The following is a 27,270-nucleotide window of genomic DNA, read 5'->3' on the forward strand; positions in this document are numbered from 1 at the left end:
AGTGGCCGGATCTCAGCTCACTGCAAGCTCCGCCTCCCGGGTTCACGCCATTCTCCTGCCTCAGCCTCCCGAGTAGCTGGGACTACAGGCGCCTGCCACCTCGCCCGGCTAGCTTTTTTTGTATTTTTCAGTAGAGACGGGGTTTCACCGTGTTAGCCAGGATGGTCTCGATCTCCTGACCTTGTGATCCGCCCGTCTCGGCCTCCCAAAGTGCTGGGATTACAGGCTTGAGCCACCGCGCCTGGCCCAGGAGTCAGAGTTTGTACAGATCACTTGAGCCCAGGAGTTTGAGATACAGCCTGGGGAGCCTGTATCTCAGAGAAACCCCATTTCTTAAAAAAAAAAAAAAATACAAAAATGAGCCAGGCATGCTGGCATACACCTGTAGTCCCAGCTACTTGGGAGGCTGAGGTGCGAGGATGGCTTGAGCCTGGGAGGCAGAGGTTGCAGGTGAGCTGAGATTACACCACTGCATTCTAGCCTGGGTGACAGAGCAAGACCGTGTCTAAAAAAAAAAAAAAAAAAAAAGAAAAAAGAAAAACATTCCCTTGTTTCTAAATTACCCAGTTTAAGATATTTTGCTAAAGCAGCAGGAGCAGATGAAGACAGGCCCAATTTCCAGAACTCTTCTCAGGACCTCAAACAGGCCTGGACAATGAGTCAGGAGAACATCTAGGGTGGAGTGGGGAAGGATTTGACCCCTTGCTGTTTCTCCAGCCAGTAAACCCAATCTTACCACTTCTGCTACCCTTGCCCAGACACAGTGCAAAGCGTGGAGCTGGTCTCCTTCTCAAATGTCCTCCTGTCTCCAGGCCATGTCTGTCTGTAGCCTATCTGGGGCTGGGGGCTTAGCAAATAGGAGAGGAGCTGGGCACAGTGACTTATGTCTGTAATCCCAGCACTTTGGGAGCCCAAGGTGGGAGGATCACTTGTTAACTCTAACAGGAGTTAGAGACCAGTGTGGGCAACATAGTGAGACCCTGTCTCTATAAAAAAAAGAAAAAAGAAGGCCAGGCATGGTGGCTTACACCTGTAATCCCAGCACTTTGAGAGGCTGAGGCAGGAGGATCAGCTGAGGTCAGGAGTTCAAGACCAGCCTGGCCAACATGGCAAAACCCTGTCTCTACTAAAATACACAAATTAGCCGGGCATGGTGGCATGCCCCTGTAATCTCAGCTACTCGGGAGGCTGAGGTTAGAAAATTGGTGGAACCCAGGTGGCAGAGGTTGCAGTGAGCAAGACACCACCAAAAAAAAAAAAAGAAAAAAAAAAACTAGCCTGGCATGGTGGCGTGCACCTGTGTTCTCAGCTATTCCAAGGCTTAGGTGGGAGGAGGGAGGATCACTTGAACCCAGGGGTCAGTAAGCCATGATTGCACCACTGCATCTCAGTCTAGGCAACAGAGTGATACTCTGTCTCAAAAAAAATTTTTTTTAAAAGGGAAATAGTAGAGGGAAGTCTTCTGGGAATGACAATGACACTCACTCACAGGCACACACATCCAGCGAATGCACATGGATGCCCTGGCTCAGGTCCACACTTCTATATGCCTGTGCACTCACACTTGTACATGTGCACCCTGTCTTATCCATTCAGTCATCCAACAAATATTCATAGAGCAACCACTCTGCCCTAGACACTGGGCTAGGAGCCGGTGTGGCAACAATGAACGAGACAGACCTAGACCAGTGGTCTCAGCCTCCACGGAGCTTACAGCCTAGCAGGAGAGAGATATATATCTTAAACTAATATTTACACAAAATTGTTAAAGACAGTCAAATCATAATAAGGGCCATGGTGGAGAAAATTCCACTGGACTCTAAGAAAAGAGAGCATGGGGTCCACACAGGGTCTTCATTTAGAGTTACGCAGGCTGCACCGCATGAGAGGGCTCCAGGAGAGCACGACCAGTGGCTGTGTCTTTGTGACAGAAAGCATGCCTTTTTTTTAACTCTCTCAAAGCCATCTCCTGGCTGGCGGTGTCCTGAGGCGCCTAGCTCAGTCTGGGGGTCAGTTTCACACCTACTATCCTGCATGCCCAATTTCATAAGGTCTCAAGCCCAATTTCAGGATCAATCTTGCTTTCATACAGAGTATTGCAGAACACCCTGTGGTACACTTGCACAATCATCCACACTGCTCAACATCACACACAAGCTCACACGGGCTCCAACACCCTATTACAGACATGATTTTCACACACACTTGAGGACCCTCACAATCACACAAAGATCCTCACACATATACTGTCACATGTATGACAGTCTCACGAAAGTCACACATAAGCCTTCATATCCCATCACACATGCGGTTCTTTACGTACCACACATACCCATTACTTCATTACAGCCACACACAGTTCCTCACACCCTGTTACACACACACACCCCCACACGCACACACAGTCTCTCGTACACGCAGACGGTCACGCTCCTGTTAGGCTTCTGGAGACAGGCATGTGCAGCCCCTGATCACAGCTAAATGTCAGCGAGTCCCTCTCCTCCCAGTTAGAGATGAATTGTTGCTCGGGAGATATTTCATCCTTAATGCCTCCTGCTTGAACTGGAGCATGCATCTCCGGGAGGTTACGTTTCTCCCAATCCGTCTGCTGTCCCCCGGCTGGCTCAGGGAGCTGCCCTCCTGCCTCTCAGCTTTCATGGGGGGAGGGGAGGGCTCCCCCTCTCTTTACAGCCTCTCCCCAACCCAACCCTTCCCTCCCGCCAGCTCAGCTCCAGGAAAAAGACCAAAGCCCAGGCAGCCGCGCATTCCCCCTCCCGAGCTTCCAGTTCAGGAGATGTCCCCAGAGCCCAGGGGCTGTAGCCTGGCCACACCCAACCCCTACCCCTGCTGCTAACTGCAGTCCGGGCCAACACAGACTCCATGGCCTAGAGAAGAGTTGAGGATAGAGAGATAGGATGTGGTATTGAGAAGCCTGGCATTGAGAGACAGCCACTCTTAAGGATTGGTCTGCACCCACATCCCTCATTGTCATAAACAAAACAAACAAAAAAGCGTGATTGATGCCAATATGAGGGTAAATTAATACAACCCTTCAGGAGGGAAGTTGGGTAAGAAGTATCCCCAGCCTCCACAAAGTATACCCCTTAGCCCCAGCAATGTCTAGGAATGTATTGTAAGGAAATAAACAGGAATAGTCCAGACGATTTAACTTCAAGTGGCTCATTCCAGCCTTGTTTATAAGAGTGAAAAATTGGAAACAGCCTAAACATCCCACAGTAGGGATTGGCAATGGTACAACCATCAACAGAATACCATGTAGCCATTAAAATGATGGTGTGGAGGAATGTTTAGCATCAATGAAAGACATTCACAACGTAACATTGAGTAAAACAAGCAGGTTGCAAAACAGTATGTATACTAAATGCAATGTGGTAGTCTGGATTGGATCCTGGAATAAGAAAGGGACATTAGTGAGAAAACTACTGAAAGCCAAATAAAATCTGAAGTTCAGTCAATAATAACATACCAGTGCTGATTTCTTAACTCTGATAAATATACTATGGTAATGTAAGATGTTAACATTAGGGGAAAGTGTATAAGGGGTGTATGGAAAACCTGTACTAGCTTTGCAAGTTTTCTGTATATCTAAAATTATTCCAAAATTACCAAAATTCCAAAATGGTTTATTTTAAAAACCATTATGCATATATAATGTAATCCTCATTTTGGTTTTAAAAAAGTGGTGTATAGGCCCAGGCGCTGGCTCATGAGCCTGTAGTTCCCTAGCCCACTTTGGGAGCCAGATGGGCGGATCATAGGTCAAGAATCCAGACCATCCTGGGTACGAACGGTGAAATGCCCGTCTCACTAAAAATGGGGGGGGTAACAAAAAAAACGTAGCCGCCGAGTGGCGCCGCTGGAGTCCAGCCTACTAGAGAGGCTGAGGCAGGAGAATGGCTGGTAAACCCGGCGGAGGCGGAGCTTGCCCTGGAGCTGAGATCGTGGCCACTGCACTTCCAGCCTGGCGGCGACAGAGCCGAGACTCTGCTTCTCAGAAAAAAAAAAAAAAAAGTGTGTATAGCCCTTCCTCCATGTGAAGACACAGCTAGAAGCCTCCATCTCCAAGAAAAAGGCCCCTCCCAGACACGGTGGCTCACACCTGTAATCCCAGCACTTCGGGAGGCCGAGGTGGTCAGATCACTTAAGGTCAGGAGTTCGAGACCAGCCTGGCCAAAATGGAGAAACCCCATCTCTACTAAAAATACAAAAATTATCCGGGCATGGTGGCGGGCACCTGTAATCCCAGCTACTCGAGAGGCTGAGGCACAAGAATCACTTGTACCGAGGAGGCAGAGGTTGCAGTGAGCTGAGATTGTGCCACTGCACTCCAGCCTGGGCAATAAAGTGAGACTCTGTCTCAAAAAAAAAAAAAAAAAAAAAAAAAAAGAAAAAAAAAAAAAAAAAAAAAGGAAGAAAAAGAAAGAAAAAAGAAAGAAAGAAAGAAGGAAGGAAGGAAGGAAGGAAGGAAGGAAGAAAGAAAGAAAGAAAGAAAGAAAGAAAGAAAGAAAGAAAGAAAGAAAGAAAGAAAGAAAGAAAAAAATGGCCCGCACACACCACCAAATCTGCCAGTGCCTTGATTAAAAAGAATACCTATATCAAGATCTGGGAAAGTGTTCAACAACATATTACCATTGGTAATTTCTGAGGAGTGGGATTATGGGCCATTATTTGAATACTCTTTGTGTTTAATAAAGGGACATATACCACTTGCATGAACAAAAAAGAAATAAAAGCTGAATGTCACTGGGGATGCTGAGAGTGTCTTCATTCCCAGCCACCCCAGCCAGCCTCCTTCATTCCCCAGCATGGGGTTACTGAAGACCTGAAGGTCTTGAGCCATTCTGGACGGGGTCTTTCACTTCCTGTCCAGCCACTAATTGGCATGACCCTCACTCCCTTCACTCCTTGGAAACTCCAGAATTTCAGGATCTGAACTTCTCTTCTTTGAACCCAATCCCCTATCTTCTCACCGCATTCATTCCTGTTGACTTGCTCTCTAGTCCCTGAAACCCTCTGCTTTCTCCCAGTCCCTCACCCCCATTCTGGCTTTACTTTCTCCCTTTTTACCCTGTTCTATATCAGCCACTTCAACCGTGTGCCTGCTGCCATCCTGCCTACCCCACACCAGCCCTAAGCAACACCACAGTTTGCTTTTCTGGCTCCCATTCCTGGGCACTCTAGAGCAGGTGAAAAACTTGGCTCATTCATGCTGTCTCAACTAAGTCCTTATCACCATGTGGAAAACACTTCTTCTGCATCTGTAAGTGACTCCCTGTTACAATTCCACAACCACTACAGGCTTCCTCCGCAAGCTTTCAACTCCCTGCTCTCCTCTCTTAGAGGACTGTCCCTCTAACTTGACCAAAAATATGGACTCCTTTCCTCAAATAATGTGCCCCACTCTACTTGTCCCCAAACCTGCCAGTCCACCTCAGAATATCCCTGGATCATCACTTATCCTTTCTTCCCTCCTGTCTCTAAGGAGGAAGAGTTCCTTCTCCTTACCAAAGACTCAACATCTTGGGTGCCTTTCCGGAACTTTCTCCATCAAGCATCTTCTCCTATACCTTGTCCCTCTTGGTTCTCCCTCCCTCCTTTCTCCTGGACTTTTTGTTTTTATTTATTTATTTTTTAATTTCGATTTTAATTTTTTTGGACAGGATTTCACTCTGCCAGGCTGGAGTGCAGTGGCACGATCTTGGCTTACTGCAGCCTCCACCTCCCAGACTCAAGTAATTCTTGTGCCTCAGCCTCCCAAGTAGCTGGGACTACAGGCACGTGCCACCATGCCTGGCTAATTTTTTGTATTTTTGGCAGAGACAGGGTTTCACCATGTTGCCCAGGCTGGTCTCGAACTCCTGAGCTCAAGTGATCCTTCTGCCTTGGCCTCCCAAAGTGCTGGGACTACAGGCATGAGCCACCACACCTGGCCTCTCCTGGACTTTTTTAATGAGTAATCACTGTAATCATCTCTAGTTCTTTGCCATTCAACTCTTCATTCAATATTCCCACCACATTGTAGTCTCTTACAGTCATCTGTGACCTCCAAATAACCGCCCACTGGCCGTTTACTCTGTCTTCCTCACTGATTGATCTGCACAATTTGATACTAATTCCCTCTTTAAAAACTTACATTTGGGAGGCTGAGGTGGGCGGATCACTTGAAGTTAGGAATTTGAGACCAGCCTGGTCAACATGGTAAAATCCTGTCTCTACTAATAATACAAAAATTAGCCAAGTATGGTGGTGTGCATCTGTTATCCCAGCTACTCGGGAGGCTGAGGCAGGAGAATTGCTTGAACCTGGGAGGCAGAGGTTGCAGTGAGCCAAGATCGCGCCACCGTACCCCAGCCTGGGCAACAGAGCAAAACTGCGTCTCAAAACAAAAGAAAACACAGAAAACACCACACTTCCATGATCTCCAAGCCACTCACTCCCCTTGATTTCCTGCTAACCTCCCAACCACTCCTTTTTAGTCTCCTCTGACTTCTTTTCTTCCTTCAACTTCCTAAATATAGGGATCTCCCAGGATTCTGTTTCCAGTCTTGAACTACCATTCCCTCTCTCTAGCAAGCTCATCACTTCCCTGGTTTCAACGAGCTATCTGCTTGGAAGAATCTCTAACTGACAGCTTCTGACTTCCAGTCTGGAATGTCCAACTTCCTGCTGGGCATGTGTGAGTGAATGTCCCAGGAGCACCTCAGACTCATCGTAAACATAATCATGATCTCTGTCCCCTACCCCCAAAAAGCCCTGCCTCCAGACTTCCACTTTCTTTCAAACAATCAAGCCTGGCCAGCCATGGTGGCTTATGTCTGTCATCCCAGCACTTTGGGAGGCCGAAGGAGGAGGATTGCTTGAGCCCAGGAGTTTGAGATCAGCCTGGGCAACATAGTGAGACCCTGTCTCTATTTAAACAAACACGCAAACAAAGAACAATCAAGTTTAACACCTAGGAGTCATTGGACTTCACCCTTCTCCTTCCTTATTTCCCAAGTCCATTCACCACCAGGTCTGGCCAACTCTCCACTAGCCTCAGCTCTTGCTCACACCCCTTTGTGTTCTGTCCTCTCTGCCCACTCTGGTTCTGCCCTTCCTTACCTGAACTATAGCAATATCCTCATCCATGACCCTCCTGCCTCCCATCTTGTCCCACTCACGCTATTCCTACTATAGCAACAGCCCACAATCCCTAAGGCTAGGGTGACCATATACTTTAGTATTCAAACCAGGAGGCTTTTATGAGTGAAAGGAAGAATTGTAAAGTAATAATAATTTAAAATAAAAAAAAACAATGTCAGAGGAACAGCAGGCATACACTGGAACTATCTTGGGCATACAGTTATCCAAACTAAAGCATGTGCCTGATCACGTCCCTCTCCGACTCAGAGACCTCCCATGACCTCTACTGAATTCAGTTCAGACGCCTTGTGCTGGCATTCCAGTCCCACCTTTCCAGCTCTGTTCTACCTCTGTCTCCTAGTTTATTTATTTATTTATTTATTTTTTTTGAGACGGAGTCTGGCTCTGTCGCCCAGGCTGGAGTGCAGTGGCCGGATCTCAGCTCACTGCAAGCTCCACCTCCTGGGTTTACGCCATTCTGCTGCCTCAGCCTTCCAGGTAGCTGGGACTACAGGCGCCCGCCACCTCGCCCGGCTAGTTTTTTGTATTTTTTAGTAGAGACGGGGTTTCACCGTGTTAGCCAGGATGGTCTCGATCTCCTGACCTCGTGATCCGCCCGTCTCAGCCTCCCAAAGTGCTGGGATTACAGGCTTGAGCCACAGCGCCCGGCTATGTCTCCTAGTTTATACAAAACTCATTGGCCCTTGAACATGATTCATGCAATCCTACTCCTGTGCCTGCGTTCATGCTGTTTCCTCCTTCAGGAACTCCTTGGCTCCAACTCTGCCCCTCAGATCCTATTCTTATTTTGAGACCCAAACCACAAACTATCCTCCACGAAGCCTCCCCTCATCCTCTTTTTGCACCTCACATTTCTTCTTGTAACCATTTGCATTTCCTCCTTATCATGTTATTTTTGTGCTTTGCCCTCTCAAGATGTTGATTGGTGACTGCACACGGCTCCACTCCCAGCCAGCTCTTTGGCTGGGCAGCTGTTTACAATGTGTCCTGGCGTTAAAAGATGAGCTGGGCCAATCCGATTTCCTCTCCTGGGAATTTGAACTATGAAATACTGAGAGACTAGAGCAGTTAGCAGAGACTCAGAGAGGCCGGCTGGTCAAATGCAAGTCACGGTTATGAGAAATTATGAGGAAACCCAGGAAGCTCTCGGTGCTGCACGGGGGTCAGAAGCAGTTATGAGCTGGAGCTTGGGAGGCTGACCTGAATGAGAATCCTTACTCTGCCACTTCCTGTCTTGAACCTGGAGCAGCTTACCTAACCTTGAGCCTCAGTGTTCTCATATGTAAAATGGGGGTAATGATATTAACTAACTGCACAGTGTTCTAAAGAGGATTAACGGAGATAAACATGGAAACCAATAGATCTGGCTCAGAATTTGTTAACAATTATTCTTCCTCCACTTATTATAATAACAATGATTAATTTCATTAATAATAATGAAGAAAGAGGTAACGAAGAAAGAGACTCTGTGGAGTTCCCATCCACCTGACCAGGAGAGAGAAGTTGGTCCCCAGAGCTTCTTTGGTCCCTGCATGCTTTCTGGGCCCAGTTCCAATGACAAGCCGTGTGCTTCAATACAAAAGGCCTTCCTTTTTCTTGTGATTACTCAAGTGAACCTCTGTTTCTTGCAAACAGAAGGACCCCTGCCCAGACCCCTGTCTTCCTTTCATGTCTGGACTTGAGCTTCTCAAAGTCTAGCACAATAGTCTGTCTACTTCAGTATCCTGCCTGGGCGTTGAACACAGCTGATGCCCAATGCTTGGTGAATAAAAGAATGAATGAATGAATAAGATTCCAAAGCCTTTGCAGGAAGCCTATGGAAAGGCTACTTTTAGGAGACTCAGAAGTCCATATTGTGGGGGAGAGTTCATTCACAGCACTGTCCTTCAACGCAGGATAGAAGGCAAGCCAGGACTGGAGCACTCTGGACCACTTGCCTACACCCTGCTAGGCCGTGCCTTCCCTGTGGCACCAGGATAAGGGGCAGAAGGTGACAGAAGGGACAACTGGGGGAAGACACCTGCTGGGTCAGGATGCCAGCCTGCTGAAACAGGGTTAGGCCTATCCCCTTCCCTGCCCACCCTCTTCCCCTCCACTCCTTCTCCCAAATCCCAGACTCCAGTTCCACTCACATCTTTTCAGACCCTTCCCTTCACCATGTTTTCTTACCATGTCTTTGCTCATGCCATCGTTTCCCCTTCCAATGCCCTTCGCTCTCACCTCCCATGAAAACTCCTACCTGTCTTTTAAAACCCAGTTCAGAACTAGCCCCCTCCTGGAATCTTTCTTGGATCTCTCAGGCAGTTAAATGTTCTTGTTCTGTGCTTCCACAGTCTTTTTGGAGATTTTATGAGCCTCAGTTCATCGCTCCAATTACCCGTGTACTTGTCTGTCTTCCTCCAAAAAGGTCTCAAGGACAGGAATTGTGTCTTATTCATCATTGTGTCCTCAGTGCTTAATAAAGGACTTAACTCACAGTAGGCTTTCACTAAGTGTTTGTTGACTGACTGTACGAATGTAATAATAGATTAATTCACAGTTTCTCTCAGCTCTGGGATCCCTGGCTCCTGCTGTTTTCTCTTCTTCTTTGGCTGTCTTGGGCATTTACTGAAGCCTTCCACAGTCCTGTGACTATTTCCCTATGGCACTACTACCCACTCCCAGTCCTGAGCAATGTCTGCTGTCCGTAACACAGGACACTACAGGGCTACAGACCCAAAGCTTCTTGAAGCTAGAGATCTGGGAGTTAGGTCCTGAGGAAGGACCACAGGAGAATGAGGACACAGTGGAGTGAGTTGGCACCTTGATGTCCTCATTGGCCATGTGGGGTCTGATGAGTGGTTTCAGGCTCTCCCTCCCAGGCAGGCCTTTGACCAGGCTCCAGGCATGGCTGCCACTTGCCTGCCCTCCTACCTCCCCAGGCCCATGGCTGAGCGGCTGGCGGAGGCTGCACTGGGCCAGCCTGAGCAGACAGCCTTGCGCAATTGCTGGCTCCAGGCCTCCCAGCCCAGCTTGTAGCTCCCCCCAGAGTGGCGGGATTGATTGGCTGCAGCCAGAATGGGCACCAGTCTCCCTGGCTTGGACAGAAACGGGGCCATCTGTTACACCTCTAGTTAAAAGTACATAAAGTTGAACATTTGTGCGCCGACAATACCACCCCTGACACCCTACACGCGGCACAGCGCTCCGGCTCCTTGGCAGGCTTGCGCCCCGCGACAGGCCCGCGCAGCAACGCCTACATGCTGGCTCATTTGGCACTGCTGCAGGCACCATGGCTCCACCCTCCAGAGGCCTGCCCCAGCTGGGTCTAGCCTAAATTCTCAGATCCCACCTGTATTAGAGAATAAAAGGGAGAACTGAGGGGTGTGAAGGTGTATATTGGTGGGCAACACCTGCTCCAGCTCAGGGTGCCTGCTGGGCTGCAGATAATGCCAGGCTTCAGGCTGTGATTTGGGAGGACCCAAGAAAGCTGCTCATGCCAGTCTCAGGGGTCAAGTCTCAGGTGGACCCAAGTTGCTCCTGTGCTTGGGTCAGGCCTTTGGTTTCCTGGACTAAGCCAATTAGAAAAGTCCACTTTGTTTCCCAGTAAGATCATGTCCCTTGAGTTTGGAGTGCCCAAGGCATCCTGTTACAGCAGTTAGTGGGACCACCCTAGACAAGACTGGGTCCTGAACTTTGCCCTTGCTTTCTGAGTTCTAGGCTCTGGTTTCTGGGCTCCAGGATGTGGATTCTGATTTCTGAACCCCATTTTCTGTTCTCTGGCTCTGGGTCTGGAGATTTAAGGCATTCCACAAATGTCTTTTCCCACTTGTCTTTTTCTGGTACTCTAGTCAGGCTAGCCTGCCTGCTCCCCAGAACGATTGTGGCCATTCCTGCCTCTGTCCCTTTGCTCTTGCTCCCCATCACTCCAACCTAGAATGGTCTATTATTTCTTCTTCTTCTTCTCCTCCTCCTCCTCCTCCTCCTCCTCCTCCTCCTCCTCCTTCTTCTTCTTCTTCTTCTTCTTCCTCTTTCTTCTTTCTTCTTTCTTCTTCCTCTTCCTCTTCTTTTTTTTTTGAGATGGAGTCTCACTGTGTCACCTAGGCTGGAGTGCAGTGCTGTGATCTTGGCTCACTGCAACCTCTGCCTCCCTGGTTCAAGCAATTCTCCTGCCTCAGCTTCCCAAGTAGCTGGGATTACAGGCATGTGCCACCACACTCAGCTAATTTTTGTATTTTTAGTAGAGATGGGGCTTCACCATATTGGCCAGACTGGTCTCAAACTCCTGGCCTTAAGTAAACCTTGGCCTCCCAAAGTGCTGGGATTATAGGTGTGAGCCACCGCACCCAGCTAGAATGGTCTATTTCTTCCCTCCAGCCACTCAATTCTTCTCATGCTTCAAGGACTAGCTCTAGTCTTAGTTTTGCCAGCCAGGCTTCTCTGGCTATAGGCCCTTCCCTGCTCTGATCTGCAGAGGTTTCCCTCACCATCTGAATGGTTTCTTAAGAGATTTGTCCAGTATGAGTCTTGAGATCCTTCTGCACAGGCAGAATCTGGGCTGGCCCTTGCCTTATCCACAAACTAGCAAAGGGCTAGGCATGTGATGTCAGGGGAGGCTCTAGACATGCCCACTTGAATGCAGCCCAGCTGTAGAATAAGGGGGATAATGACTGCGGAGGTGGTTCTGGCTCCCTCAGTGGCTACCCTAGTGGCTCTGTCAGTCACAGCCCAGAAAGCAGATGGCCAGGTAGGCAGACAGCTTCTAGACATTGGTTTACTCATGTGTTTGTTTGATACACATTCATTGAATACCTTCTCTGTGCCCCAGGCCTGTGGTCAGCATGGAACAAGAGAGAGAATCATTTTAAAAACCGTGATTAGACACAGTCCCTGCCTTCAAAGAGCTTATCCATTAGTTTAAGACTATAAGTCACAAATAATGACAATGCATTGAACCAACCAAAATCAACAGAAGTGCTCTTTGTCTTATGCAACAATGGAATCTTGGAGCTGGAAAGGACCCCAAAGTCAGAGACTCTGATATCCCATCTTCAGCTAAAACACATTTATATACGTTAAATGAAACAATGTGATGAAAGCTTTTACTTGACACAAAGTGATGGTCAAATGATGACAATGTTGGTGATGACAGTAAGACAGTGATTATTTTCTTTCTTAGCAGGCGCTAAGCCCTGCTTGCATACTCCATGTGTTGGGGGAAGCTCATTCCATTGTTTCTACTTTGATCCTTCAGAAAGCCATTCTCAAGGACAAGCTGAAATCAGCCTCCCTGTCCCCTCTCAGCAATTCACTGGACTTGATTCTAACTCCCAGACCACACAGCAGAGCTGGGACTAGGGTGAGGTGAGTGAGATGCCCAAGGCACAAAACCTAAGGGATCGCACACAGCGCTGAGAGCAGATGCCTTCCTTAAATATGGCACCTCACATGCCTTACCCTAGTCCTAGCCCTGCCACACAGTCTGTGCCTCCTCCCCAGTCAGCCCCAGGGGGAAATTGTCAGATTTCTAAAGTAACTTAAATCTTCAAAGGAGCTCTGACCAGCATCCTACAGGATGTGTGTTGACCTGGTGCAGCCCCCACTCCCAGGGATGGGGTGATAGGGACAGAGGCAGACTGAGATTTCTAGGAGGGTATGAATTCTAGCCAGGGAGACTCACCTGCCCACTTCAAGCCTGTCCTGCACAATTCCTTCTGCCCTGCCTGGTTACTGCCAACTCCCTCTCCCCTACAGCAGTGGTACAAGCATCTTAAGTAAGAATGGTGTGCCCAGATCTGGGCCCTATAAGAAGCCAGGTGGTGGGCTCTGAAACACATTGAGTTGTGGGCCTGGATATAGAAAGTAATGAGGCTGTTTCTCCTTCCCATGGGCATCTCCAGGTAGGGATGTGTGTGTGTGTGTGTGTGTGTGTGTGTGTGTGTGTGTGTAGAAGGCAGAACGTAAGGTTTACAGAAAAACCCTGGAGAATGGGGGCGGGGAGGGGCATGGAGTCTGGAAGACAGTATGACCAGCTACACTACTTCCTAGTTTGGTCACCTCAAACAAGCCACGTTATCTTTGTGAGCCTCAGTTTGCTAGCTGTAAAACCAGACTTTAAAAGACTATTTTCCTACCTAGTCAGAGGATTATGAGAGGGCCAACTGTGACAGGCTGAGATCCTGACTAGGTTCAGCTGTCTTCATGGGCTGGGGTGAGGCCCAGGCATGCTGAAACCTCCTGGGCTCTGCCCAAACTGGAGTTGCACCCTGTCTGCTCACCTGGGGTCCAGCTTGCTCTGTGTTGCCTGAAACCACTCCTGCAGCCTCGCTGTTTCTCTCTGGCCCTCATCGATCCTGACTTTACAAATTCTCGATTTTTTCTTTCCTGTTTAAAAAATCCTGTCCACCTTCAAGGCGTCTTCAGCCTCTCAAGAGCCCTGAGAGGGAGGCAGCGATGGAATTCTTCCCATTTTCATAGTTGCAAAGCAAGGCCCACAGCGCGTTCCAAATGCAAGGTGTGGCAGGGGAGAGGAAGGGTGCTTGAATTCGGCTCTTCCAAGCCCCTCCTCGCAGGCTGGAGGCCTAGAGGTCACAGAGAGACGCGCTGGGATGGGCGTGTGGGCTTCGACACGCAGGCGAGAAGGGCATCCAGGGCGTTGGACCTGCGCGGTGAGCGCAGCGGCCAGGGCCTGCGCTTCCCGCGACCCGCCGGCAGCAGGCGCTGTGGCAGCGGCGCCCTCAGTCCAGGAGCCTTAACTTAAGAATAGCTCACACTAATATCCCTGGCTGTGTGGAAACAGCGTTTTATTAAATGCTTCACACAGATTTGGTATAATAAAGATGAATATATTATATCCTTTGCCTCCCCCAGAGTGAGACAGTAATAAGGGAGGAGGATAAAAAACAATAAAGTGAAACATAAATACAATGTAATGGGACTTGTGGAGAGGGACCCGTGGCCTGTCTGGGCCGCCACGAGCGACCCCTCCGCTGGGACTGGGGACGGGGTTGCCGGGAGCCGGACTCCAGTCCCTCCTTGCCCAACCAGATGGTCCCAAGCCCTGGCTTCCACACTGCTGCCCTGCAGCTAGGAGGACCCGATCTGGGTGCCGGGCTGGGGACGTCCCAGGCGTCCTCTTCCCCCAGCCCCTTCTCCCATTAGGTCCAGGACTGCGGCTGGGGACTAGGCCCCACAGCACTGACGCTTGAGGAAAAACAGATCCAAGAGCGATGGCTGGTCCCTTGGCCTGGTGAAGGCTGCCCTCGCCTCCTCGCTCCAGGGACTCTCCCATAACATGTGGAAAGTTCCTCTTTGGGTCTTACTTCCATCCTTCTCCGGGCACTGCCAAAATCGTTTACCTGAAAATAAGAATTTCAAAGCTTTCCTAGGGCAGAAAGAAAGGAGGCCTGGAGATTCAGCCCAACTCCTCTCGGCTTAGGTCACTCCAGGCCCTGCGAGGGCTGGATTCACCCGTCTAACGTCTGACTATGTGGCTTAAACACAAGAGCCGCTCCAAACCCCATCTGCGTTTGAATCCCACCTGTGATGCTGGCCAGCGCATCGCGACCTTAACCTGTTTCTTCTTTGGAAAAATGGAGACATGGTGAGGATTGGGGGGAAGATTTCTAACGCCTGGCACCCCATCGGCTGTAAAAAAGAAAAATAAAAAGCAGTTATCAGCTGCTCCCAAAATACTCGTTAAAACAAACGGCCATTTCAAATCTAGAATTCTGGAGAACCTCACTTCCTCCTTAGGTCCCAATACAGGCGACTTCCTTTCTCAAACGAATGAAAATATTTAGTCTTCCAACACCTTCTCTAAATCTCCCGCCTTTTACCAACGTCAAGACTCAGAGAGGTCGAAAGAGTTACCCAAGATCACACAGATGGCCGGTGGCAGAGCAATCTGAGGCTAGGGAATCGCCAGCGCACCTCACCTATCTCTGCGAAGACACCCGAGCTGCCTCCCGGAAGCTGCTCGACACTCACAGTCCGGGCTAAGGCCACGAGGACGGCAAAGTTAGTCCAGGTCTTCCTAGGGGACAGGGCTGTGGCGGGTGGCACCTCATCAAAAGAAAAGAAACGAATTGAAAGAAATACGTAGAAGCAGAGGAAAGAGGAAAGGAGAAGGAAGAGGAGGAAGAAGATAGGGGAGGGCTGGTGGCCTCCCTGGAGGCTTGGGATTTGGCTATGCGGAATACCCGTGAAGATCCCTTTTGAGGCCTGGTGCATCATGCACCAGTGCGGAGGTCTTGACCCGAGGCTAGCCGCGTAGGTGTAGGGAGGCTGCGTGGGGACAGGAAGGGGCGGCCAAGGAAGGGAGTCGACCTAATTAATGGAAATGAAGGGGCTGGGGAGGAACTGGAGGGATTGAGCGTTGGTGGGTGTGAGATGGGATGAATGCAATCCCTTAGGATCGGGAACCCAGGGACTTGTGAGAAGTCGGAAGAGCCAAAGGGCCGGGTTTCGCTCAAACGAAATAAGGCTTCGGGTGTTACGAACTGTACCTAGGAGGCGGCGGGGAGACAGGGGAGTTTGGTGCTGCAGGAACTGCATCCACGGGCCCAAGAAAGGCGGGGAGAGGCCCAAGTACGTGGGAGTTCAGAGAGGGCGGAGGGCCCTGCAGCTTCCCTGGAGCCTCACTTCAGGGCAAGGCAAATCCCGGCCAGGACGAAGCAGCCGGGAGGGATCCCAGCTCTGAGTACAGATTGGAGCCTGGCGTCTTCACTTTGCTTGGAGCCAAGCCGCGCACGTTCCCTGTGCGGCAGGGCACTGCAGATGCTGGGTTTTCCGCAGGTCAGACGGCCGCATCGCTTATTCTGGCTCCGTCTCGCCGCCTGTCTTCCCTTGCCCGGGGTCTTGCGACACCAGAGCGGCTTAGCTGAGGGAGCACTGCCCAGCAGGCGGCCCCCTGACCCATGGGGTCCGAGGGGATTGGCACCCGGGAGGCTCTCTGAACCCGACCTGGGTAGAATCCAGGATACTGTTGGGCGGGGGATCTTCTACCCGACTCCTCTTCAAGTGCCTTAGTTGCCTACTCCCCTCCGCGGGGACTTGGGCGCCGCGCGGCGGTGGCGGCGCTAATGCAACGGGCCCCAGCGCGACTGCTGAATTATTCACGTGAAGTTTATTTACTGTGAGAAGCCTGACTCAGGCCTTTCCTGTGTCCATCTAGCCGGTGGGCGGCTCCTAGGTATCCTCTTCTGTCCCAACTGGTCCTTTCACCTTTCCACCTGGCCTAGCCCAGGCCCCATGTGCCGCCTGCGCCCGGCACCCGGGCAGTAGTAAGACCTCTGTGAAAGGGAGGGAGCTGACAGCTGACTACCATTAACGGTTTTTGGTCAGACTTTGTTGTTTCTGGACCGTCTGGGTAGTAAGACAGAAGGTCAGCTCTTGGAGTTTCTGGGGACGGCAAGGAGAAGGGAACCCCAATTGTAGGCCCAGGAAAGCAGCCTCTCTCATCCCATCCCTACCCCTCACCCCACCCCACTCCATAAATAAATAAATAAATAAATAGCCATCCCAGGAGTCCAGCAGCCCCTGGTTCTAGACTACAGACCTGCTGCGGGTAAACAAGGGACTAAGGGTTTACCCAGCAGCTCACCCCCAGGACAACAGAGGGAGGAGCTATGGGGGACTCTGGAACCTCTCTTAGGGTGGCATCTTTGGCCTTGTGCTTGTCTGTTCCCTTTGCCTCCAAGATGGTCCCTGCTTCTGCACCTATTTACATGCTCCTGGTTTTACAAAGTTCAACTCAAATGTCATCTCCATGGGGAACAGAACCAGACTCTTCCCCACCCCACCCCATCCCCACCTCACACACACACACAGACACATACACACACACTCACTTAGGTTCCTTTATCCTCTTCATAGACCCCTGGGCTACTGGGGTGGCATGTGGGTGTCTGTTTCCTGCCACTTCTGCCTGCCCGTCACCTCCCATCTTCTGTCCATTCTTCCTCTCTGCTTCTGGGCCCAACGAATGATGGGGGGTCAATTCTCTTTTCTTCTCTTTTGCTTTCTTTTCTTTATTTCTCTCAGAGTCTTGCTCTGTCATCCAGGCTAGAGTGCAGTGGTGCGATCTCAGCTCACTGCAACCTCCAGCTCCCAGGTTCAAGTGATTCTCCTGCCTCAACTTCCGAGTGGCTGGGACTGCAGGAGCATACCATAACACCCAGCTAATTTTTGTATTTTTCATAGAAACAGGGTTTCACCTTGTTCACCAGGCTGGTCTCAAACTGCTGACCTCAAGTGATCTGCCCGCCTCGGCCTCCTAAAGTGCTGGGATTACAGGCCCAGCCACTGCACCCGGCCTCAATCCTATTAAAAAAAAAAAAAAAATCCAGCTTGGGCAACATGGCGAAGCTCCATCTCTACAAACAATACAAAAATTAGCCGGGCATGGTGGCATGCTCCTTTGTTCCCAGCTACTTGGGAGGCTGAGGTGGGAGGATCACTTGAGCCTAGCAGGTCCAGGCTGCAGTGAGCCCAGACTGTGCTGCTGCACTCCATCCTGGGTGACACAGTGAGACCTCATCTCAAAAACGAACAAAAAAAGCAAATGAAGGACGTTCAATACTAAGTCAGACCACACCACCACAGCTGGGTCCACAACCCAGGAAACTCACTCCATAGCCAAAAAGCATTAGAGAATGAGGTCTCTGGGCCCCTCTGAGTATACTGGTGTGAGCAGCAGGAGTGCCAAACACATCTGCAGGCAGCTGGCAAAACCAATACACCTACCCTTCCTTTGTACCACTGGTCCTCTCTCTGAGGTACAGGCTATGTTCCCCATCTGGCTCCGTTTTTGTCCCTTGATTATTTATTTAGTTTATTTACTCAACAAATGCTTGGAGCCCTTGGTGTATGCTGGGCTGGCATAGGGACATGGAGAGGTGATTCAGGTCCTTTCCCAAGTCCACAACAGATGGAGAGAGAGAGGCAGGACAGACAGACAAAGCAGCACATTCCTGGCAATATGACAGTGACACCCAAGGGAATGTGCTAAGGAGTACAGAGGAGCTGAACAGGGCAGAGAAGATATCCCCCAGGAAGTGAGTTGGGCACTAGAGACAGAGCAGGAGGTGCCAGGAAAGGAAGGGACACAAACCATCCCAACCCTTGGATGAGGGGAGCAAAAGCTTGGAACCAAAAGAGAAGGCTGTTCTAGAGGCTGCAGAGTATGGGCACCTAGGACTTGAGCATCTCTGGGAACTTGTCTTTTCTCCTCCCTGCCTGTCTCTGTCACTCAGTGGTCTGTCTGTGCCCCCCAACACTTCCAAAGGGCAAGCACTCCCCCTCCTTCCATGCAGGACTGCAGTGCCTGGAGGAGGCCGGCGCATGTGGTATGGCCACCTTGTCAGGGTGCTCTGAAGGTTTTCAGCTCACAAAAGAAGTAGGGAAGGGGAGAATCTGGGAGGGGACCAAAGGAGTGTCCTGCTCTCAGACCGTGCCCCACCTCTTCCTGCCAGCTGAGGTCCTAAGAGCTGGGCGTGGCCAGAGAAAGCAGGGCAGGTCCAGGAGCAAGCTTGGAGCCCAGCCTGAATTTTGAAGCAGCTGCCTCCCTGCTCCCCAGGCCTGGGAGGAGGCTGCTTCCCTCCCCCTTCCCCAGTGGCTTGCCTCCCTTCCCCCAGGTGGCCCGATTCCAGCCTTTACCTTTTCTGGATCCCCACCCTCTTTGAGAATCCCAGATGTCTTATAATATTGCTCCCAGAAAAATGCGCCCACCTGGGTACGCATACACAATTTCTGGGGTTTACAGAGTCCCTGAAGCCTATTCAAAGAGCCCTTGGGGGACCTCTGGTTAAGAATCCCCTGGTTCAGGAATTAAGGGGACAGACTTGAATAAGAAGCAAAACAAAACAAAAGGACAGTGATCCAATCCTGATCACTCCAAAACAGGCTGTGTGACCCTGGACGGGTTACTTAACTTCTCTGGGCCTCATTTTCCTATTATGTAAAATCGGGTTAAGAGCGGTAACTACCCAGAAGGATTGTGAGTCATAAATGAAATGAATAAAACTCTTAGCCTGGAGCCTGGTACAAGGTAAAGACTTATGGTATTTATTGTCATGGTTATTGTTGCTGTTACTGCTGATAGTGGCCCAGGGCAAAATGTAAAAAGTGAGTGGGCAGTCCTGGCTCAGCCTGGGTGGCAAGAGGCCGTCTATCATAGTCCACTTCTCTAGCAGAAGAAACACTCTGAATTCCACACAGAGTGTCAGAGTAGCAGGTCTTCACGGGACCACAACAACAGCAACAGTAAATGATCTGCACTGCTGGTCAAGTTAACTTGTTTCAAGCAGTGGCAGACCCTTTTCTCTAAAGGAACTCTGGCCTGAGAGTCAATGCTGGTGCTTACACAAATAATCTGGAAATGAATGGGGGTACCAAAACAATCCAGATTGAATCCAGTGGAGCCTTTGGGGGTTTAAGTGAATTATTCTCCTGTGTTAAGGATTAACTTGTTTTGTTTGGGTCTGCAGGGTCCACTTAATGTGGCAATTCATGAAATGCTGTTTCCCTCTTCTTTGTCTGGAATATTCCCTAAACTGAGGAAAAGCAGATTTTTGGCAGAATCATCCCTTCCCTATTCACTGAGAAAGAATAAACCTGGACCCTGGCTGTTTAAGCAGCAAACAGGAATTCAGGATCAGGGTAGCATATAGATTAGGCTCTGGAGACAGGTATTCTCGCTGTGAAGCAGACCCTGGGAATCAGCTGCTTTCAGCTCCAGGTGAGAAGATTCTGGCCCAGTTGACTGGGGGTGGGGAGACCCCCAGAGTGTCTGCCTTGCCCCAGCATGGGGGCTCAGGAGGACTGTCAGGGCAGGCTCTAGCCCCACTGACCCTGTGTTACTCATTTCTGGAATCCTCCTAATCTCTAAACTCCTCTGAGGGGCCCGAACCATCCCCCCTCCACACTGCACAATCATGTATACCCCATTTGCTCTATGGAAAGTCATTCAGCCAATATTCAGCGGGAGCCCAGTGTCTCCTAGGACTTGGAAAGTCCGAGATGGACCAGAATACCCAGAGGAAGGCTCCTGCCCTCAGGTCTGGCTGGGGAGGGAGGTAGGGGTCAGTACACAAACCCAAAATATACCTCATTGCTCTGCAAGAGGGGTACAGCAGGCAAGCAGATTGGGCTCCCAGGAGTCCAGAATATTCCAGCCCCCCACACAATGGGGTTTTTCAGCAGTGGAGGTAGGGATAGGACTGCAGTGTTGGGAAAAGGTTGGTATGGCAGGTGGGCTGGTTTCTAAAGGTGGCCTGGATAAGGGGATCTGGGTGAATCAAAACAACAAAACACAGGGCGGTACCACAGACTTCCCCACATCCCCGCACCTCACACCACACTCCGTACCCCAGACATATGGTGTGCCCGAGTGTGTTTAACCAAGAGGCCAACCAATTAGGCCAAAAGAGCCAAGCCATAGGCTTGGACAGCAGGTACAGGTCAGTCAGGGAAGAAGAGGTTTGGCGTCGGTGGCGGAGGTAACTCAGCTGATGATTGTGAAGTGTCCTGTTCCTGTTGACAAGGTGTGCTGAAGACTAGAGGTCTCAATACTAGCCAGCAGGATAAGATATTAAGAACATGCCAAGCAGAGGGATCCCTTTGCTCCCCAGTTCATATTCCCCTTCCTGTCAACCACCCAGTAACCCTGAACTCCTCTGGTCTTGAGGGTCTGGGAGATGGGCAACAGTAGGGGCTTGGCTTGTCCTTAAAGTCCTATCCTGTGGGCTAGTACCAGATGCGATGTAGAGACTGAAGCGGACAGGAAGGGTGTGGAAGTATGGGAGGAACTCTTCCTCTCTCTCTTTTTCTCTCGATTGGGATCTAAGGGTCCTGGTTCCTGGATCTAGAGGGGCCTCCCTGCCTCCCTGCTAACCTCACTTGCCTGAAGCTCTGGGTCAGGGGATTGGGGTTATGGCAGGAAAAGGCTGAGGTGGGATCCTGAGGGCAGGAAGTGAGAGGAGAGGACAAGACCCCTCTTGGCCCCAGAGCTTCCAAGCCACCCACGTTCAGCTCCCTGATGCCCTCTCCCACTGGTCCCTCTCCACCGGTCTCTAGGCTCTGACTCCGCTGTTGCTAGGCCCAGCATCACCTGGTGGCTCCCAGGGCAGCACAGAAGCAGTAGAGACAGGTCTGCCCTGGAGTGGGTCTGCAGCTCTGAGGGAACTGTGATTCCCATTCTCACCAATCCTGCCTCTGAGAACTTGTCTTCCCCACTCGCTTACTTCCAACCCGAAAATGCAGGACAAAGACGCGTTAGAGGTTAGGGGTTCTTCCCAACACTCAGAGCACTGGGGCACCAAACAAGAACCCTTTCTACCTACACTGTCCCTTTTACTCCAGAGAGCTGCCAGCCATGATTCCAAATAAACAACTGAAGGCGAGATCATGAAACCTGTCTCTGCTGTACAGAGGCCCCCTACACTGAGGCATCCAGAGAGAGAACCTGCTTCCTGCCCCAGAGCCCAGCTTAGCTCATTCCCTCTCTGCGATTAGATATGAGGGGAGAGTGGGCAAGAAATCCTAGTCTTCCCATCCCAACCCTTGGCCTGGGTCACACGTCCTCATTTTGGCCTCTCTGGGCCCTTCTCTGGTCCAAGTGGTGCTGCCCAATGCCCAACTACACAGCCCACCCAGGAGTTTACAAACAAAGCCAGGGCCCGGGCTGTGTGTGTGTGTGGGAGGGGAACAGCTCCTCCTCCCTGGACTCCAACCCCCTCTAGGTCCTCCCTTCCTTTCTCCAAGAGCAGATATGGAAAATTAGTAAGGAGGCCAGTGGCCCCACTTAAACAGAATGGGGTAGCAAGACAGGAAGGCCTGAGGGCACAGCCCTGCTGGAGTGCCCCAGGGAACTGAAAGAAATAGCTGAGTTCAAACACACCTATATACCCACAGGTTCGCACACATTTATACAAATATACACACGGAGAACCACACACAAACACACATTCAAAACCACAAACACCTTCAAGTAATAATGCACACAACATGCTCTCCCGATATTCACAGATCCCAGACCCTAAGGCCTTTAGCCCCAGTCTAACTGGAAGCCTGGCCTCCCTACGAGTTCCTGAGAGCAAAGCCCCAGCCGCGGCCTGGCTCCCGCCGGGCCCCCGCCCCGCATCCGGAACAGCTGGAGTCGGCCTGGCCATGCACTCAAGCCGGGCGCTGGGCTAGGCGGGGCCGGCAGCGGGGCCCCGGCTGGGGCCCGGGAGGAACGCAGAAGGAGGCACCGAGCCGGTCCCGTTAGCCCCGGCACCTGGCCTGGCTACCCGTCAGACGCCCATCATCAGGCCGACGGTGGCCCCAGCCAGCCTGGGGAGCGGCTGCCGGAGGAAAGTGTGCAAGATTGCCGGAGGAGGTAGGGCGGCCGCTTCGGGATCAGGCCGGGGAGAGGCGTCCAGAGCCGCCAACAATTCTCCCCTCCGCCTCTCAGCATGGAGAAGGCTGAGCTCCCCGACTAGCCCCTCCCCAACCCCTGAGGTCCTCCACCCCTTCCCGCGTCGCCCACCCAAGGCTGCAGAGCCTACTCTGACCTCCTGCGGGCCAGCCCAGGAGGGCTTCAGATTCCCTCTCCCCAAGTGCGTCGCCCAGGCGGTGGGGTGAGGGGCAAGAGGGTCAGGGGCAGAGGCGCTGGGCTCTTGATCTCAGCCCCGCAAAGTCCACGCTGGGTGGCAGCGGGGCCCACTCAGGCTCCTGGTCTTACCTGGCCCGCGCGGCGGCCTCTTCCCTCCTGGGCTGGGGTTCCCGCCACCCTTTCGGGCTCCACATCCCGGGTCGGAGAGACCGAGACCTCCGGGCCGGTGCTTGGTGTTGTCATTGCAGCTAGGCCGGCGGGAGGCGGGTGCGCCAGGAGTGCGGCTCGCAGTTTGGGGTGGGGGTGGTGGCTTTTCAGTCGCCCGAGGTTCGGGTGCAATAAAGGAGCCGCTAATGTAATTTACAAACAGCTCTGGCCGAGCGCTGCGCGGCGCCCGGACTGACAGGCGCATTAGGCAGGCTAATTCCAGCCGGCTCCTCCTACCCCCGGCCCGCTAATTAATGAGCTTCCCAACTTAGAGCCGCCTGCATTGGACAGACAGAGAGTGAAAGAGAGGGCGAGGGAGAGGGAGAGAAGGAGAGAGACGGGGGGAGCAGAGAAGAGAGAAGAGAGGGAGGGAGGGAGAGAGAGAACAGGAGGAGAGAACAGAGAGAAAGAAGAGAGGAGAAAGGGAGAAAGGAGAGAGAAAGAGAGAGAAGTGCCGCTGCAGATAATTGATTACACCCCGATCAAGGCTAACTTGTTAGCAATAGTCAATTGCCCCGTCTCTCCGCCTCCCTCGCAGTCCGGGATCTGCGCCCTTGCCTCGGCTCTTCCAACTGCGGCCGCCAGGACCCGGGGCCAGGAGCCACTGCCGAGCCACCTGACACCTTTAAATAGCACCGGGGCTGGCGAAACTGGAGCCCCGCGCAACGCGCCCCGGCTCGGGCCCCGGATTGCTGGAAGCCCCAGCAGCAGCGGCGCCCGCGTCAGCGCCCTCCTCCCGGGGCCCCGCGCTGTTCTGCCCGCCTCAGCCGCCGCGCTAATCGGCCCCGCGCCCTGCCCAGTGCGGCCTCCTTCCCACCCGCCGCCGCCTGCCCGCGCCGTCCGGCTTCCGAGTTGCCCGCGGGCTGGGTCCCCGCGGCCCGAGCCGCCCCGGCTGGGCCCCTGAACGAGGCCGAGATGACTTCCAAGGAGGACGGCAAGGCGGCGCCGGGGGAGGAGCGGCGGCGCAGTCCGCTGGACCACCTGCCTCCGCCTGCCAACTCCAACAAGCCGCTGACGCCGTTCAGCATCGAGGACATCCTCAACAAGCCGTCTGTGCGGAGAAGTTACTCGCTGTGCGGGGCGGCGCACCTGCTGGCCGCCGCGGACAAGCACGCGCCGGGCGGCTTGCCCCTGGCTGGCCGGGCGCTGCTCTCGCAGACCTCGCCACTGTGCGCGCTGGAGGAGCTCGCCAGCAAGACGTTTAAGGGGCTGGAGGTCAGCGTTCTGCAGGCAGCCGAAGGTAGGCGCAGCTGCTGGGTTCCCCTGCACCCAGCGCCTCGCGCCCTGTGCCCTGCGCGCTTCGTCCCCTATGTCTCTGCTCGCCTCTGCCCGCTCCGGCCGCCAGGGCCTTCCAGCCTGAGCAGCTGCTTATGGGAGTGAAGATAGGTGGGACGGAACCCAATCCTTACTTCCTAGGGACCTCTGGGTAGGCCAGAGCTGGGGGGTGGCCGGAGAAGCGTGGCGGGAACCCAAGCTCTTTCCGCAGTCTGTTTGCTTTGCTGGTCTCCCTTGCGTTCCCAGTGTCCTGGGCGCTCTTAGCCCGGCTACTCGGCGTGGGGAATCGAGTCTTTTGCTGGGACCTTCTGGGTAGGGTAGAGTTGAAGTGATTGGGAAGGGATGGAGAACCAACATTCACACCGCAATTAGGGTGTCCCTGTCTGGCTTTCTCACACTCAGAGACGTTGGGTCTTTCAAACCAACTCTTAGGTAGGGGGCAGAGACCAAAACAATTTTTCCTAGGGACTTCTGGGAGACCAAAGACAAGTGATGCTTTGCCAGAGCCAAAGCTTGCCCTGGTCCTGGAGGCTGAATTAAATCTGAGAAGGGAACATTGGTAGACTGCAGGCCGGACGGGCCTGGGTGGGGTAGGAGTTATGGGGGCCAGAGCCAGGGTGGGTTTCCTCTCTGGCAACGCGAGCCTACACTGTCCTTTCCTCCCAGGCCGCGACGGGATGACCATCTTTGGGCAGCGGCAGACCCCTAAGAAGCGGCGAAAGTCGCGCACGGCCTTCACCAACCACCAGATCTATGAATTGGAAAAGCGCTTTCTATACCAGAAGTACCTGTCCCCCGCCGATCGCGACCAAATCGCGCAGCAGCTGGGCCTCACCAATGCGCAAGTCATCACCTGGTTCCAGAATCGGCGCGCTAAGCTCAAGCGGGACCTGGAGGAGATGAAGGCCGACGTAGAGTCCGCCAAGAAACTGGGCCCCAGCGGGCAGATGGACATCGTGGCGCTGGCCGAACTCGAGCAGAACTCGGAGGCCACAGCCGGCGGTGGCGGCGGCTGCGGCAGGGCTAAGTCGAGGCCCGGCTCTCCGGTCCTCTCCCCAGGCGCCCCGCAGGCCCCGGGCGCTGGCCCCCTGCAGCTCTCGCCTGCCTCTCCGCTCACGGACCAGCCGGCCAGCAGCCAGGACTGCTCGGAGGACGAGGAAGACGAAGAGATCGACGTGGACGATTGAGCGGCACCCCGGGTCTTCCGCCACCCTGGGCTCCTAGCTCTCGAAAGCCCAACACCTCCCGGACCGGACGCCGAGGGGAGCTGGGACCTCCTCTGCCAACTCCCGCCTCCTCTCCTGTTCCCGGCCCCGGACTCGGCTCCTGGCAGCCGCCTCTTCCCTCTCGAAGCAATAAACCCAGGCTGGCCGGCCGGGCCGGCCGCCGCCAGCGGCCTCCGCCGCCCCGGAAGCCCTCGCCGTGCAATTCTGTATGGCTTCTATATAAATATTTAAACCTATATAGCGGGTTCTTCCCACCGCAGCCTGATTTTTCCTTTCTTTTATTATTATTTTTAACTCGGAGATTTCGATGTTTTCAAAACTCTGGGGCTGCCAGGTTTGCTGAGGGCGATGCAGAAACCAGGGCTGAGAACACTAACCCTGCGGTCTAGAGAAGGGGCAGCTCCGGCTGTTTTGATTTTTCTCTGCATGTGGCGAATGCACCGGCCCGCTCCTTCCTCGCCTCCCTCGGCCTTATTGCAGCTGACTTCTATTTCCTCCTGCCTTTCTTCCTCCTGTGGGAAGGGAAGAGGTGGGCAGCCGGGTCCTGACTTGCAAGTTTCAAAATCGATCTTTCCTTCCCACCCTCTGAGAGAAAAGTCTGTTTTCGATGCCATTTCTGCCTCCTAATGCCCACTAATGCTATTTTTAAGATTCCTCCCTCCCTCCCGCATTTCCTCGGACTGACTGTTGGAGTCCGGCTCCTAGGGACAATGCAGGGGGAAATCCAACCAACCAACCATCGAAAACAGAACCCAAAGCCCTATAATTATTTTGTACTCTTTTTAGAATTTTTTTGCATGTGACAGAGACAGAGAGGAGGCCAACCCAAGCCCTCACCTCACCTCCTCCACAGTTCTGGGTCTCTCTTGCCACCTCCAACACCCCACTCCTACTCGACTTGGCCAGAGGAGGGTGGCTGGATGTGCCTGGGCTGCGAGTACCCCTTCCCTGCTCCTCCCTTGCCCTCTCCTCCTCAGACTGTACCCAAGGCCTCTTTCTCCAATAAATAAAGTCTTTGCCATTTTACTAGAACCGGCGGTGACCGTGTCTGAGTGAGTGGGCCCGTTTCGGAGAAGCAGCGGCAGGCTGGGCTTCTTGCCGCTGCTTCTTGCCGGTCGCCTCAGCCTTGGAGATTTGGGGGGGATTTTCAGGACAGGCTTAAGAGTGAAGGGCGAGGGAGAAGCAGCAGGAGGAGGCGCTTCTTGCCCATAAACCTGAGGCAGCTGCTAAATTGGGAGAGAAGAGGATTTCGGGCTTCGCCAGGTCGGGGTAAAAAACGAGCCGTGAAATGCTGGGAGAAAATGCCTGTATATGTGGGGGCACACCACAGTACAACATTAATTTGTGTTGAACAAAGAGTAGGTCTTGCCCTGCAGTTCCTGCATCCCACCCCAGACCCAAGGGCATTCTCCCTGCACTCCCTGAAAAATGGCTGAGCCCCGGGAGCACTGCAGGTATCACTCAGTCAGATGCCGGGTGGAGCCTTGGGTTCCCAGGTTTCGATTCTAGCCCCGAAGGCCTCATCCTTGGGGACTAGGGGGCCAGAGGTCAAAGGCATCAAGGCCGGACTGAATTTAAATGTGGGTACCTGGAAATGTAAGCCCAAGCTTCTGGGAGCTAGGATGAATTTCTGACAACATTAACAAATTCTGCCCCCACTCCCTGGCACTCCGCTTGGGGCAGAAGTATGGATCTTGCAAGGACTCTCTCGGGTCTGCTGCGCCCCAAGGCCGGCTGGGGCGGGGGCTAAGGCCGCTTTCACTGTCCCGGACAGAGCGGGTTTCTCTCCGGGCTTTTGTTGTCGCTGGGCTGGCGAGTGGCCGC

At 52.6% G+C, this 27,270-nt stretch overlaps 2 protein-coding genes across 8 annotated transcripts; one reads left to right on the plus strand and one right to left on the minus strand.

The window, feature by feature from the left end:
• Positions 1-13,886: 13,886 nt before the first annotated feature.
• Positions 13,887-23,314, minus strand: LOC108515149 (uncharacterized). 7 transcript variants are annotated; one of them, XR_001881433.1, is made up of 4 exons: positions 15,651-16,907; positions 15,016-15,207; positions 14,684-14,790; positions 13,887-14,501 (listed from the first exon to the last, which is right to left on the minus strand). XR_001881433.1 is itself a non-coding variant. In XM_017851832.1 (4 exons), exons 2-4 carry the CDS (start codon positions 15,376-15,378, stop codon positions 14,301-14,303), a joined length of 606 nt encoding a protein of 201 aa, XP_017707321.1. In that variant the 5' UTR covers positions 15,379-16,545; positions 16,995-17,212; the 3' UTR covers positions 13,887-14,300. The 7 variants fall into 7 exon arrangements, 3 of the variants coding, with proteins under 3 accessions (XP_017707321.1, XP_017707322.1, XP_017707323.1); XM_017851832.1 differs by adding an exon at positions 16,995-17,212 and having other exon boundaries at positions 15,081-16,545; XR_001881432.1 differs by having other exon boundaries at positions 15,016-16,626.
• Positions 21,069-26,442, plus strand: LBX1 (ladybird homeobox 1). Its single transcript, XM_017851831.1, has 3 exons — positions 21,069-22,522; positions 23,484-24,185; positions 24,887-26,442. Exons 2-3 carry the CDS (start codon positions 23,861-23,863, stop codon positions 25,405-25,407), a joined length of 846 nt encoding a protein of 281 aa, XP_017707320.1. The 5' UTR covers positions 21,069-22,522; positions 23,484-23,860; the 3' UTR covers positions 25,408-26,442.
• The last annotated feature ends 828 nt before the right edge of the window (positions 26,443-27,270 follow it).

This window comes from Rhinopithecus bieti, unplaced genomic scaffold (assembly GCF_001698545.2).
Source record: "Rhinopithecus bieti isolate Rb0 unplaced genomic scaffold, ASM169854v2 scaffold_31787, whole genome shotgun sequence".
Taxonomy (NCBI): Eukaryota; Metazoa; Chordata; class Mammalia; order Primates; family Cercopithecidae; genus Rhinopithecus; species Rhinopithecus bieti.

What these genes read in the sequence shown, in the direction of transcription:
- LOC108515149 (XM_017851832.1), bottom strand. Translation starts at nt 15,378, where the DNA reads ATGATGCACCAGGCCTCAAAAGGGATCTTCACGGGTATTCCGCATAGC. An exon ending in GGGTGTCTTCGCAGAGATAG is followed by an intron (nt 14,791 to 15,080) that starts GTGAGGTGCGCT and finishes TCTTTTTTACAG; the next exon opens with CCGATGGGGTGCCAGGCGTT. An exon ending in TGCGCTGGCCAGCATCACAG is followed by an intron (nt 14,502 to 14,683) that starts GTGGGATTCAAA and finishes TCTTATTTTCAG; the next exon opens with GTAAACGATTTTGGCAGTGC.
- LBX1 (XM_017851831.1), top strand. Translation starts at nt 23,861, where the DNA reads ATGACTTCCAAGGAGGACGGCAAGGCGGCGCCGGGGGAGGAGCGGCGG. An exon ending in CGTTCTGCAGGCAGCCGAAG is followed by an intron (nt 24,186 to 24,886) that starts GTAGGCGCAGCT and finishes CTTTCCTCCCAG; the next exon opens with GCCGCGACGGGATGACCATC.